At 41.9% G+C, this 15,576-nt stretch overlaps 1 protein-coding gene across 1 annotated transcript; it reads left to right on the top strand.

Moving 5' to 3' along the window:
* Nucleotides 1-3,514: 3,514 nt before the first annotated feature.
* Nucleotides 3,515-10,190, top strand: BCL2L15 (BCL2 like 15). The gene is made up of 4 exons (XM_043575886.1): nucleotides 3,515-4,190; nucleotides 4,512-4,633; nucleotides 7,430-7,654; nucleotides 8,259-10,190. Exons 1-4 carry the CDS (start codon nucleotides 4,064-4,066, stop codon nucleotides 8,274-8,276), a joined length of 492 nt encoding a protein of 163 aa, XP_043431821.1. The 5' UTR covers nucleotides 3,515-4,063; the 3' UTR covers nucleotides 8,277-10,190.
* The last annotated feature ends 5,386 nt before the right edge of the window (nucleotides 10,191-15,576 follow it).

The following is a 15,576-nucleotide window of genomic DNA, read 5'->3' as shown; positions in this document are numbered from 1 at the left end:
GAGTGATCAGAACAGCTTCAGAATTGCATTTTCCATAGTTTGACTTGTTTGGTTAAAACATGAATGTTTGGGGCGCCTGGGTGGCTCAGTGAGTTAAGCGTCAGACTCTTGACTTTGGCTCAGGTCATGATCTCACGGTTTATGGGCTTGAGCCCTGTGTCAGGCTCTGCCATGCTGACAGTGCAGAGCCTGCTTGGGATTCTCTCCTGTTCTCTCACTCTGCCCCTCCCCAGCTCACGTGCACTCTCTCTCAAAATAAATAAACTTTAAAATAAATAAATAAACAGGAGCCCCTGGGTGGCTCAGTCAGTTAGGTGTCTGACTTCAGCTCAGGTCATGATCTCATGGTTTGTGAGTTTGAGCCCTGCGCTGGGCTCTGTGCTGACAGCTCAGAGTCTGGAGCCTGCTTTGGATTCTGTTTCTCCCTCTCTCTCTCTGCCCCTCCCCCACTCGTGCTCTGTCTCCCTCTGTCTCAAAAATACACATTAAAAAAATTTTTTTAATCAATAAAACACTAAAATTTAAAAAAATACATAAAATGTGAATGTTCTTTGGGTACTGAAAGAAATCGAATCAAAGTGTAAAGTGTTGCCCATTTAAAGTGCAAGGGAACAGGATGTAGAGATTGGATAAATTGACTTTTTAAAAAATTACAGACTATAATTGAAATACTGATCTAAAGAAAAGTAGGTATGGCTCAGCAATTGAGTAAATGTTAACTAAAACGATCCCAGATATTGGAGCTTTTAAAAAATTAAGTCCTGGGGTGCCTGGGTGGCTCAGTTGGTTAAGTGTCTGACTTGGACTCAGGTCACGATCTCATGGGATCGTGAGTTTGAGCCCTGCGTTGAGCTCTGTGCTTTCAGTGCAGAGCCTGCTTGGAATTCTCTCTCTCCCTCTCTCTGCCCCTCCGCTGTGCACACATGCATTCTCTCTCTCTCTCCCCCCCCCCAAATAAATAAATAAATATTTAATTTAGAAAATAAATAAAAGGTTAAGTCCTACTTGGTTGCTTCTCTGTAATGTGTGGGGCAGAACAGAAGATGAAACTTGTTTTTGAGAAAGTGTAATTTTAAAATCTCAGTGAAGAAACGATGTCTAACTGTAGCCTAGGTTTGCTAATTTACAAGCAAAATGACTAAAGCTTAAATATACCATGGAGTTAATTATATTTCTTCTCCCTAGGAGCTCTCTCTAGCCTTGGCAGACATATGTGACACATGTGATGATGTGATACATAAGTAGATGCATATTTTTTAAATCCTTGAGGGTAGTTGATATTGTGCTTTTAGAAAAATGGCCGTCTGATGTCTGCCTTGGTTGGGAAGTAGTATGTAACGCATGGAATGGGTGCCCTCTGATGACCATGGTGCTTTAGAACATTGCAGAGGCAATCATTTGTGTAGTTCCTGACCATAATTTTATTGCCATGGATTAGTGGCTCTTAAATGCCCCCATTTCCCCCAACCCCCTTTTCGAATGGGAGTTCTGGTACAATAATTCTATCCCTTTCTCATATATTGGGTGTTTGGGGGAGGGGAGGCAAATAACGGACTTTCTCAGTTAATAGATTTACACGTTGAGAGGAGCTGCACTCAAGGATCCTCATTCACACGCAGACCTGGTACAGATGACAAGATCCTGGACTTGAGCCCATGATAAAAGGTGATGAGGCTTTTGAGAGAGGGATGTAAAATGTTGTGGCCAGAGCACAAAAGAAGCAAGTGATGTGAAAAATTTCTGGCCTCATTTTTCAGTACTAACTGGGAGTACAGTATTTGAAGTGCAACAGTCAAGGGTAGATGGGCAGTGGGAGAAGGGATGGGATGATTCTTTGGGAAGGTGCTACAATAAAGGCTCAAGGAGAAATGCACAAAGCAGGAAACTTCACCACACCCTTGTCCAGGAGAGGATATTCTCCATTTCTGTAGCCTTATGACATTGATTATGCAAGATAATGCAAAGGATAGATAAGATCATGCAAAGATTCGATTCCAAAGATGGTATTTGCCCATAAGCATATCCGTTGTGAAATGAACTACTGTGGGAAAGGTTTATTATTTGAGGTAAGACAGGACTTGGTTTTAAATTTCTATTCTGCCACCTACTGATGCCACTTACCTTGGGTAAGCTATTTAACCCCAGCTGGATGGTATCTTATAAATCCTTTTTTTGTTTTCTTTATGTTATTTTGGAAGTATGCCAAATTAATTTGTTGGAATCCTTAAATTTTCAGTGGCTGGCTCTAGTGTGAAAGGAGGTTGGCTCAGGATTCTCTCTGAAGGACTTTCTTAGAAGTCTTAGTCTTACTTAGTAGAAACTGAAGTTTCAGCCCTAGCGATAGAGGACAAAAACATAATTTGTGTTTCTAGTCCAGGGCCTCCTGGGTGACTCTGTCGGCTGAGTGTCCAACTCTTGATTTCAACTCAGGTCATGATCTCGTGGGCTCATGGGTTTGAGCCCCAAGTAGGGCTCAGTGCTGACAGCCGAGAGCCTGCTTGGGATTCTCTCTCTCTCCTCCCTCTCTGCTCCACCCCCTCTCAAAATAAATAAATAAACATTAAAAGAAAAGAAAAGAAAACAGATGACTGGCTCTTAGTATTTTGCAAGGAGAACTTTCATTCTGAACAACTGACTCACTGTTTATGCTTGAATCTCCTATCAGTCTACCAATCAGAATACCCTTGAAGGGCTGATAGGTTTGAGTGCTGACACCCACAGCCCAAAACTAGGTGTGGCTACATTAAGAAGGCAGGTCACTGTGGGTAAGTGTCTAATCATGAGATCTCCTAAAACAGTGATGGAATCTAACCCTGTTAGGAAAATCCTACTTAATTCTGTTAGAGAGTGAATCTCAGATCCCTTTTACCCTAGTCCTTAGGCCTTGGGCTAACAGGAAGACCTTTAACATTTACTACATTTCAGAAACTGCTGGTTCATCCCATGTAACATTATCTTATTTAATCCTCATAGTTTCTCTGTGAAATACTTTGTATTGTCTCCATTCATAATTTCTCAAACGCCCAAGTTTTTTTTCCACCTTCTCAGTTTTTATGTATCCTATTTCCTCCTGGAATGGTCTTATTTTTCTTCTTTGCCTCATAATCCCTACTTGTCCCTCAGAGCTCATCTCAGATGTTACTACTTCAAGGAAGCCTTTCTAACCCCCTAGGTTCGATTCCCTATTGCACATTGTAATCACACACTGTATCTCAATAAGCACAAGAAATTATGTGATCAGTCACGTAATATCTGTCATACATGCTAAAGTGTAAGCTCCTTGAGGACAGGAACTGTGTCTGTCATTTTTCTGTTATTTCTAGTGCTAGGTATGGTTCCCTACCCTTAGATACTCAGCAATTTGGGGTGCCTGGGTGGCTCAGTTGTTTAAGCGACTGACTTTGGCTCAGGCTGTGCTCTCACGGTTTGTGAGTTCGAGACCCTCACCGGGCTCTTTGCTGTCAGTGCAGAGCCCTTTCTGAGCCTGCTTCAGATCCTCTCTCTCCCTCTCTCTCTGCCCCACCCCTGATCATGTGCCTGTGAGAGTGTGCTCTCTCTCTTAAAATAAACGTGTAAAAAAAGATACTCAGTAAGTTAAATGTATGATTATGGCAAACAAATGCCATATGTCAGGCGTTGAATGCTTATCTATTATAACTTGAGAACCTTCTTTCTTTAACTTATGCCATACACAGAACCTAACAGGAAGTATTTCTAAATGAAATTGCCCAAGAAAGCTCTTCCTCAACTCTATTTCAGTCCTAAATTGGCTAACAATACAAGTTATTAATTAATCTTAGATACTGGCTAGGGTGTGGTTCTGACAAAAGGAACTGAAAGCCTTTGAAAAGTCTCCTGAGTTCTGTATGAGCCATCCGGAAGAGTCCCACATTTCTGAGCAGCGAGTTTTGAAGGAAATTGGTAGGGCAGGCTCTCGGATTACGTCCCCTTAGGAAACTTTACAAGAGGTGGACACACCTGGCTTACCAGTATTTCTGACTTACTGCTGAGCTGAAAACTGCTTGTTTTGTGGAGAAGCAAAACTCTGCAGCAACCATCTAAAATGAAGAGCCCCCGAACTTTTGAGGAGCAAACGCAATGCATTGTGGACTCTTTACTCACAGACTTCTTGAGCCCCACAGTGCAGGTTGCTAACCGGGACCTACGTTGTGCAGATGAAACAGATTCAGGTAAGGCTCCTGGCCTGAGGTGGTGATTGTAGGTCAATGAGAGAATCTGGGTAGACTTCCTTATTTCCTCTGAAGTTTCAAAAGGCAAACTAAGCTTTCAGCAATACCTGAAAATCAGTAGTCTCCATGGAAGAGAAAGATATTCTCAGTGAAGGGAGATTTTCTGATTCTTGGTGTTGACAGAATATTGAAGGTGCTCTTGGGAGAGATCAGTGCCCAATGTTGTTTAAAAGTCAAGAACTTTCTCCACTGCCCAGATTCCTGGGAGTTGCCATTCCTTCAAGCTCTGTAACAAATGTGAATGTGTTCCCTCTGTCTTAGGAGAGTCGAGCTCTTTTGACGTGGCCATCATTGCTGGTCGCCTTCGGATGTTGGGTGACCAGTTCAATGGAGAAATGGAAGATTCTGTCAAAAACATCATTTCAGAAACCATTCAGGGACAGGTGAAGTTGCTGCTTTTTTCTATTTCAGATGCTCTTTTCTTACTTCTCTTATATGACTGTGACTAGAAATATCCGAGTGAAAGATTTGGGGGCTTATCTTCATCCAAGGAGATACAGCAGGAATTCTCCAGCTGCTAGTTCTTTAGGAGTTCATCAAAGCCCAAGTGGTAGTGACATTGTTTCCATTTGTTTTCATCAGAGCTGTGCTTAAGTGGCATAGAGCACATCTGTAGCATTTTGTCCCTGGTAAAGCACTTTAGTCTCTAATATACTTGTTTTAGTATTTATTTTGTTGAGAGTGGGTGTCTTCCCCTCCCCCACCCCCAGAAGGCCCAGCAACAAAACTATGTACAGGAATGAGAGTCAACAAGTATGCTGCACTGAGGGGTAAGTACTTACAGCAACCCACTAGGGCATATCTGGCTTTTCATCAGAATGATGATTATTGGCAATAGCACTTGGATTCTGTATCGGATGTAAAGACCATCGGCAATGTTCTGGAAGATGTTGCTGATTAATGTCTATAATGGCAGGTAATATTAACTCATCACTTAACACGTGCCAGACAGTATTCTAAATGCTTTGCACTTATCTCATTTAAGCCTGATACCACTCTATGAGGTCGTGTAGAAACTATTATCCATAAGTGCAACCTCTCCTCATGTGCATGTAATGCTGTGAGAGCAAACATCTCACCTCTTTGTTCACTGCAGTATTCACACAACCTAGAATAGCACCTTGTATGCAGGAGATCCCCGATAAGTATTTTCTGACTTGATATCCATTTAAGCAGATACGGGAACTGAGAGATAGGGAAACAAGAAATTAGGTTACTCCGTGAGTGTTGAAGTTAGGATTTGAACCACACTCTTCACCATTATGCTTTATTCTTCTTACTGAATATAGCTTGGATGGTACGCCTATTCAGGCAGAACCAGACTTGTTACTCCTAATTGCTTGCACTAAAGCTTTCCTAAGGTAGCTAAGAGATGAATTTACTTTTTTTTTTAATTAAAAAAAAGTTTTTTGTAACAGTCCCAAACTCATAGGAAAGTTGTGCATATTGTACAAAGAATTTCCCTCTTGAATCATTTGCGAGTAGGTGGCTGATAGGATGTTCCATCATCCGCTAATACTTCTATGTTTCCTTCAAACAAGGCTGTGCTTTTATATATAACCATGATCTAAACCATCAAAACCAGGAAACTAGTACTGACACATTTTCATCTTATCCTCAGATTCCATTCAAATTGTTCCAGTTGTCCCAATGATGTCACTTACAACAAAAAGATCTAGGCCAGAATCAGATATTGCCTTTAGTTGTGATGTCTCTTTAGTATCCTTTAATCTGAAATAGTTCCTCAATCTTTCCGTGATTTTTCATGACCATGACACTTGAAGATTATGAGTCAGTAATTTTGTAGACGGTCCCTAAATTTGGGGTTTTTCAATGTTTCCTCTTGCGTAGATTCAGGATATGTACCTTTGCAGTGTTCTCGTCATACCTATTAAGTGGCACAAATTTCACTTTGTCCCATTACTGATGTTAACTTAATCACTTAAGATGGTGTCTGCAAGGCTTCTCTACAGCAGTTATATCTACTGCAGTTAATATGGTTAAATTTGCATAGGGAGGTATTTTGAAACCATGTAGATATCTAGTATCTCATCAACATTTCAATCTATTCATGTATTTTTTTTTTTTACTCTTTCATGTATTTATTTTTTATATCAACATGGACTCATGAATTCCTATCTGTTACTAGTAATCTGTTACCACCATTATTTATTTGGATGTTCAAATTGTCCTAGTTTTGGCCAGTGGGAGTCCTTTCAATCTGGACTGTGTCTTTTTGGCATGTCCTGTCGCTCTGTGAGTACTTCCTTAATTTCTGACATATCTCTTGTATTTCCAGGCCCTAGCCTGAAATCAGCCATTGTCCAGGGAGCTCTGGTTGGTTTTAATGGAGAATGGTATTTGGAAACCAAGATCTAGGTTCTCATGTGGATGGCCCTCCCAACTTGTTTGGACTCTGACACCCTGCTCTGACTCCCATGGGCCCCCCTACACTACACCACAGTACATCTTGCTTGACCCCATCTAATGACTTTTGTTTTTTTGTTTTTTAATTTTTTTGTAACGTTTATTTATTTTTGAGAGACAGATCACGAGCTGGAGAGGGGCAGAGAGAGAGGGAGATACAGAATCCAAAGCAGGCCTCAGGCTCTGAGCTGTCAGCACAGAGCCGGACATGGGGCTCGAACTCACAAACTACAAGATCATGACCTGAGCTGAAGTCCGACGCTTAACCGACTAAGCCACCCACGCGCCCCATCCCACCTAATGACTTTTGGATCAATTTTGGGGGGGAAGGAAAGAGGGAGAGAAAAAAACAAATCTTTTTTTTTTTTTTTTTTACTTCAGAATTTTCCAGACTTCAGTCATTCAAGCAGTACCTTCACAATTTGACTATTAAGTACTATCACGTACTTAATATTGTCCTTTCAAATCATTTTGTTGTTCTTTCAATCATTTTGCTCATCCTAAATAATGACACCTGAAATCATGGGTTTGATGGGCTACTTATGTTTTCTCTATACCCATTACAATAAATAACAAAATCATAAAATAGGAAAAGTTTGGCCTTCTACTCCTTAGATTATCTTAGATACAACCAGTGGTGCATTTGCTATTCTCTCCTATAGGAAACACTTGCTTTACTGGATTCCTGCACCTACAGCTCCTTGTAGACTTTTTTTTTCGATACTTCGCTGATATCCCATGTCTCTCCCCAGGCAGGAACTATACTGCAGGACACAGTAAAATCTCTCAGCCAGGCCTGGTGTGCTCAGGATTCCAGCTTAGTTTATGAGAGAGCCTTTCTGGCAGTGTCCGTGAAGCTTCTTGAATGTGTGGCCCGCATGGCTCCTGGAATAGCAAGACAGGTGGCTATCCCCATAGTAAACCTGATCAATAGGAACAGTGCCGTCCGGGAGTTTGTCCAGGGCCAGGGAGGTTGGGTAAGTATGTTGGGGCCCTGGCTCTGATAGGCATTTGCATTGTTTTTGTACTCATACCTGGGACTCCCAATTCCTGATTCTTTGTAAGTTGGAAACCAGGTAGAAAAACAGATCTCCCTACTTTGCTGAAAAGAGCAGTAAAAAGGGGAACAGTCAGAAGCTCAGGACTATGGGTGTTGGACTCCAGAGACACTTTGCCTAAAATGTTGACTACTAACTCTACAGAGCTAAATCCCACTTTCTATATATAACTGCCTAGCAAGTGTACTGGTGATAGAATGCTAATCTCAGCCTGGCTTCACTCTGCCCCCTGGTGAATTTCTGGGTCTCCTCTCCCTAACATCTTTGGATGTATGTTGAAGAAATTCAGAACCATCCCCCTATTGTCTAACAAAAACGATGTCTAGAGGAGGCATTCTAAGGTCATGTCTTAGGAATCATTAGACCATCTGCTCTCATAGAGCACTCCTCTTCATTTCCAGCATCAGCAGAAGCCTTAGTGAGAGCCGCATTTCTTGAAGGTATCTGCAGATTATTCGTGGTTTCTTTGGGAAGCTCCTGAAAACCATCCCTTTGACTGTAGGCTATCCATTGTTCTTCCTAGGAGAATCTGGAGAGCTGAAGAAGAGGTGGGAGCTGTTTGCCAGCCTGACCATCACTGCCCCTGTGACTGCTCAGGTGATTGATTTCTGGCAGTTAAAGCAGACAACCAAATCCAAAACTGCTTTCTTTTGAACAGAACCGAATTTAGCTGAATAATTTCTTTTCTACTGATTGCTACAGTTGGGAGAAGCCCTTGGAGGTCTACAGAGATTTTGTGCTTTGTGTTTTTATGTGAGTTTTAATGAGGTACCATTTAAGCAAAGACCTCTAGACGCAAAGTAACGACTTGTTAGGAGCGGAATTGGAAGCATCAGAGCCGGGCTTGGCTGGAGATCTTTTGGGAAAGGGAGCACACAGTAAACTTCCTTCAGATTTCCTCTTGTCCTTTGGGAAGGATCTTGTCTGCTCATTTTGTAATCTAAAGCACTTCAGGGAGATTTCAATTCTTTAAGTTGAGAATTTCTTTTGAATGCATAACCTGAGTCTTGTGTTAATTTCACCAAAGCAGAATTATTTTATGCATTTTTCGGTTGAAAGCAAAAAATAGCAGTTTCTGCATCTGCCCTCCTACCAGAAAGGCCGACAAAAGATAAAACAGTGAGTGCATTTTTACTGCCACAGGATGCAGGAAGTGCTGGCCCACATCTAGGACAGAGGGGCCATCCCAGCTTAGATGAAACTAGCTGCATACCACAGTGTTTTTCAAACCAAAAAGGGGCCTACATACCACTTGTGGACCTTATAAATTGCTGATTTCCAGGCCCCATCCCTAGAGATTCTGATTCTGTAGGGGTGGGCTGGGACCTAGGATGCTACCAGTTCCACAGGGGATTCTTACGTACATACAGAATTGAGACCCATCATTTTAGAGCAAGGATTGGCCATATCCTGCCTGCTCCTTTTTCTGTAAATCCTTTTATTGGATTGCAGCTACACTCACTTGTTTACATATTGTCTATGACTGTTTTAGTACCACAGCGTCAGAGTTGAGAAGTGACAGCAGATACCATATGGCCTGTAAAATATATTTACTATCTGGCTCTTGACAGAAAAGTGTGTAGACCCTTGCTTTGAAGCTAAATGAACATCTCTCCTTGAATAATTTAAATTCTGTGGCAATCCTGATAATTCCCGCCAAACACAATTGTACATAGGATTACTCTGTTTTTTTAGATTTTCGAGTGTTCTGTTGGTTCTGGCATAGTCCACACTTTCTTGAGAACTTTAGCAAATCAGAAAGCTCTGTGACTCCTGAGTAGTCAGTCAGTAGAGGGTATATATTTTCCCTGGCCCTACCATAAGTGATTGGAAGGGATTGGAAATGAGGCATACAGTATCCATGTTATGAATATCTTGAAATAGTCCTTAATAATCTCATAGATTCATAGGCAAGCATCAAGACTCCTTAAGTCCCAAAACCAGACTACTTACCTGACTGTCAAGAAGAAAAGCATTGCTATATCTATTTTGTTTTTTGGGTTTTTTTTTTTTTTTTCTTTTCTTTTTTTTTTTTTTTTTTTTGCTATATCTATTTTGAAAAGAGGCATTAATGGTTTGGTTACAGTTTGGCTAAAGTGTAACCACATCCTCTCCTTTCAGCCAGCCAGCTATCTGTTTCCCCTCAATGCATAGAATTAAAGATGTAGCGCTGGGACTATATCTTGACTTTTTCAAGTTGTGTGATTTCCTCAATTCTTGGAGAAATCACAGTAGGTTTGTAATCCCAAATGAGATTTCATGTTTCTTTTAAGTAGCAATTAGCTTTTTTTTTGCTACCAATTGAAGACACTTGATGTACTTCTTTGTCCCTTACATTACTGTAAATTCAACAGGGTGGGTTTGGTGGTATTTTACTTCTTAGGTGAAATCACTATTTTCACATTGACCAATGCTGTTTTGTTCATGAAATAAAATTGTGTCTATGTATTTGAACTAATTCTCAGCAAATCCAATTTAATTGATTGATACAGAAACAGATTGGGGGTTGCCCTGGGCAGGGGGTAGGAGGTGGGGGAAATGGGTGAAGGTGGTCAAAGGGTATAAATTTCCAGTTATAAGATGAGAAAGGTCTGGGAGAATAATGTACATCATGGTGACTATAGTTAACAATACCATATCCTGCATTTAGAAGTTGCTAAAGAGTAGATTTTTAAAGTTCTTACCACACCCATGCACACAAAACACTTTATTTATTTATCTGTCCTATGTTTATGTATTTATTTAAAAAAAATTTTTTTTCTACACCCAGCATGGGGCTTGAACTCACAACCCTGAGACTGAGAGTTGTATGTTCCACTAACTGAGCCAGCCAGGTGCCCCAAAACACACATTGTTTAACTAGGTGAGATGACAGATGTGTTAACTAACCTTACTGTGGTAATCATTTTGAAATACATACATGTATCAAATCATTGCCCTGTACACCTTAAACGTATACAATGTTACAACGTCAATTCTCTCTCAGTAAAGCTGAAAAATACACGATAAAGGTCAGAGGCCAGTAGCCTCCTCTTTGTCTTTTCTCTTCCCTCTTAGCTTCGCTAGCTCCCCATTTTATCCTATACTGTCAGCAAGACATCCGAATAGGAATCTGTTGCCAAGTATACAGCAGTATCTGGAGGCTGAGGATACAGTGCTCCTGGGGATTATACCAAGTAAATGGATGAAGCAGCTCTGGCTTAGGTGTTGTGTTCGTTCCTAGGCACCCTCTCCTGGGAGAGCTGAAGTGTTTGGGTGGCAGGAAGAAGGCACTATAGCCCAGAGATGAAGAATACATTCAGGCTCTCTCATGTTCACAATGTAGTTTCACCAAGACTAATCATGTGACATTGGGCAAGTAATCCAAATTCCCCTGAGCCGTTGTTTCCACACCTTTTTTTTTTTTATATAAATTTTTTTAAAACATTTATTTATTTTTGAGAGATAGAGAGACAGAGCATGAGCAGGGGAGGGACAGAGAGAGAGGGAGACACAGAATGCGGAGCAGGCTGCAGGCTCCGAGCTGTCAGCACCAAGCCCGACGCAGGGCTCCAACTCATGGACTGTGAGATCATGACCTGAGCCGAAGTCGGACGCTTAACCGACTGAGCCACCCAGGCACCCCTGGACTATTTTAAACACTGCACCATGAACAGTTTGGGGCTGCTGTCACAGTTCATAAAGTTTTGGCTTAAGCCAATCTTCTGGCTTTACCTCTCGCCTCAGTGTGATTCCTAAGATTCCTAAGTCTGACGGACTTATTTCCCTTCTTCCTAAATCCATATCCACGAGCTCCAATTCTTTGTATCTATATACCTTTTTTATCCCTATACTGCCTCAGATTGCTGTCCAGCTAGCTCAAAACCTCAGTCATGTTTCCCCTTTTCCCTGCCTCCAGCCCTACTCACCTAGTCTTTCTCACTTATTCCTTGCTTTTTGTCCGGATTCTTTCTATGAGAGTTTGTTACCCCATGCCTGGACTTTTGGTAAAGTCTCTTAGGCTATTAACTGATTGTCCTGTTCCAGGCTTGCCCATTCCCATCTGTCCTAATACGGCCACCAGATTGACCAAAGCTGTGGTTTCCTTGTCTAGTCTTCTGAGTCATTTTCAGATATAATCGTTTTGAAAATTTACATACTACTGAAGTAGATTATGAGACTTTTAAAAAAATTTATCAGAGGGGCCATTTCTTCAAAAAAAAAAAAAAAAAAGAAAGAAAGAAAGAAACATTGCTTTGATTGCCATTTTCTTAAGATCTTCCAGCAGAACTTTTGAAGGTGATTGGATATGTTCATTGTTTTGATTGTACTGATGGCTTCTTGGGTGTATATACATTTCAAACTTCTCAAGCCACACACTCTGAAGTGTGTAGTTTGTTGTATGTCAGTACTACCTCAGTAAAGTCGTTATATTTTTAATTTTTTTAATGTTTATTAATTATTTTTTGAGAGAGAGGGAGACAGAGCACGAGTGGAGGAGGGGAAGAGAGGGAGGGAGACACAGAATCCGAAGCAGGCTCCAGGCTCTGAGCTGTCAGCACAAAGCCCCACACAGGGCTCAAACCCACAGACCATGAGATCATGACCTGAGCCGAAGTCGGATGCTTAACCGACTGAGCCACTCAGGCGCCCCCTCAATAAAGTTGTTATTAAAAAAAATATAAAACCTTCCCCAGTTTTCCATCGCCCATCAAATAAAGCCTGACTTTTTAGCCTGGCATTCAAATTCCCTCAGGGTCTGTCTCCAACTGCCCTTTCTAGCCTTGTGGATCAAGACTCTTCTCTACATGACCAATCATCCAGTCGGACTGAGAGCCACTCACTAAGCCATCCTCCTCCTGCTGTTCTCTGTTTTATATTGCTTCTCCTCAGGCTCTTCGACATATTTAAGACCCAGCTCAAAGATCGCTTCCTCGATGAAGGCTACCCAGAAAACCCAAATACAAAGTGATCTTTGCCTTCTCAACATTCTGTTTGCATATTCCCACAAATGGCCTTAAGTTATAGTTATTTGTGTACTTCCCTCCCCTACTAGAAAAAGATCCTTGAATGAAGACAACTTGTTGTACACATCTGTAGCACCCCTCCTCCCCATTCTCTTGCATACCTATGGATCTCATAAATATTCATTAAAAGAATAAATGAATAAAAAAAAAGAAATGAATAGACTCAATACTGAGTCAACAAATGAAAGATAAGATTTCAAGTTTCATTACGTTTTGAACACGATGCCAGGTCTCACCAAGAGTCCCAACTCTGTTTTAATAGAAGGAAAATTGGGTCAATTGCAAATTATCACTTGTCGTTAGCCTCCTGAGGGTTGTACTTCCGAAACCAAAGGCAGAGTGTGATTCCCTGTGGATGGCTGGAAGCTGACTATGAAGTTCACAGCGGGTGAACCGAAGAGACTGATGAGGTCTCAGAAAGCTGTAGCGATGAGAAGCCATCATGGCCAGGAGATGCATGGGGGACTTTCCTGCTGTGGGTGATGTGTGCAACAAGCCTCGTCAGAGGCGTTTTATCAGCCTCTACTATGTCCATTTATAGAAGGGGAAATGGGTCTATTTTGGGAGATAAAGGGGTCATTTTTTTCCTGGCCATTGTAGCAGCACAGAGCTGGGCTCTGCCTCAGTGGTGGCAGCATCATTCCTTCCATAACAGTGGCCTGGCTGCTCAGGCAGCAGCTCTCAGGTACATGCTCTTTTCCAGGTTCCGGGACCTCCCTGTAGGGAAGGCCCATCTGCTCCTGGCACAGCGAAAAGTGCCTGGCCAGAGACAGGCATGTTCTATGCCAGGCAGGAGACCTGGAGTACTTGACCGAGAGAGTAACCAAGTCAGGGTGGACCCCTCACCAACACCTAACCACATTACGTAGTGTGCTTGATCACAACAGGTGTAATTTAGGTGTGCTTAAGAGCACGTTAAGCACTGTGGGTCCCGCAAATGTATATGGAAGGCGCTACCGTGGCCTTTGATACATTTAAAACTACAGGGGGTGGCTTATGTGTCTTCTTTCGAATAAACTCTTTCCGATAAACTTGTGGGAGGCAAGAAACCTGTGGAGAAACAAAGCAAACTTCCACAGCTGAAAATAAAGGCTTCGACCGAAAGGAGGCAGACTAAGAAAGTCGTGCTGAGATGGAGTTAGGGGCGGGCGTTGTGAAGAAAAGAGTAACTAGGCTTTACAGCTTCATTTTCATCTTGGCGAACATTAGGGGAAAGGTGAGAAGTAGCAAAAGAGGTGGCAGTAAAATGAGTAAGGCCTGTGGTTGATGTGGCTAGATAGTTGGGACCCACCCAAGCCCAGGAGGGGCTTGGTGACAAGCTGAGGAATCTGGACGTGCGTGCAGTAGACCATCGGTAACTACTTCGGTTCTTTAGCATTTAAGTGGAGTTTTAAGAGCTTTCACCCACGCTTGGTTCCTAGGAGACGCGAGCATGGGGTACAACTAAGAGCCTGTTGCTGATGGAATTCACATGTGCAGAAAGGGGGGCGGGGGTCAGCATGGGAATGGAAGAGACTGGTTGAATCTACAAGACATTGAGGAGAAATGACAAGCAGGCCTTGGTGACCACCAGGATGCTCACAAAGAACTGCGTGTTTCACGGATACTACACGGAGCCCGTATCAAATCAATGACCCTAGTGAAACCGAAGCAAAGATTGTTAAGTGGCTTCCCCAGGGTAAAACAGGCCTCCCCATAGAGAGAGAAGGATGTTGTGAGAAACTTGAGTGTATTTCCTATTAACTGATAATACTTGTCCTAATGATCTCCCCTGATATTCTCTTTGGTTAAAGTTTCTTTTTTTTCTTTTTTTCTTTTTTTTTTTTGTCATCGAATTCCAACCTCCGTGACGCTGATGTCGGACATTATACAGGCACGCTCCCCTCTTGCTGGTGCAGGTGACTACGAGGGGCACTCCTCTATGCTGTCATCCACCTTCTGAATAAACAGCAGAACCACAGGAGGCAGCAGTGAGGTGTTCCTTCCTGGCTCTTCTTCAGGTGCTCATTCACTTTTACTTTCCACTAGAACTCACCCCGGCGGGTCCTGACAAAGTGCTCATGGGTCTTTCACTTCATGGAATTGTTGTGTTCACTTAGGGCTTAGGCCGGATCGGTTTAAATGTTTCACCATAAATTCGTCAATTCTTTTACGTATTTGCCAGTCTTTGCTGTAGAACATGTTCCCCCTCCCCAGTTGTTGATCTTCCCACAAGATATAAATGAGTCATCAGAATCTATATCAAAAAGCATGATGCTCCTGTCGCCTTCCCGTATCGACAGAAGGAAGTGTGAAAAATTAAGTAGCAGCTTAGATTTGTTAAAACTGTTAATAAAAGTTTTTTTTTTGTTTTCTCCTTCGGTTGTGTGTGTCGTTTGCTTGAGTGGTCTACTCAGGAAATGGTCTTTCAGCGAAGTGGGTTTTTGAGGTTTGGTTATTTCACGATGTTTCTGTATCTTTTGGTTTTAGTGTGGAACAGACTCCTAAGAATTGCTGCTTGCTTTTGAAAAGAAATCTGCAGTTCAGCTCAGACGCTATTTTTAGATTTTTATATTTGGGGTAAAAGGAGGGGCAACTCAGCGAGTTTTTCTTTATCTCGTAGCCATCACTATGTTAGCTCTCCCTAAGAAGAGAATAAAGTTAGAGATCGTTCTGAAATATGAGTTTGAGAAACATAGATTTAAAACTTATTTTATTTTTTATTTATTTTTAAAAAAAAATTTTTTTTCAACATTTATTTATTTTTGGGACAGAGAGAGACAGAGCATGAACGGGGGAGGGGCAGAGAGAGAGGGAGACACAGAATCAGAAACAGGCTCCAGGCTCTGAGCCATC

The sequence above is a fragment of the Prionailurus bengalensis genome, chromosome C1, assembly GCF_016509475.1.
Source record: "Prionailurus bengalensis isolate Pbe53 chromosome C1, Fcat_Pben_1.1_paternal_pri, whole genome shotgun sequence".
Taxonomy (NCBI): domain Eukaryota; kingdom Metazoa; phylum Chordata; class Mammalia; order Carnivora; family Felidae; genus Prionailurus; species Prionailurus bengalensis.
The sequence above is the reverse complement of the archived record's forward strand: the minus strand, read 5'-3'. Positions and strand labels throughout refer to the sequence as shown.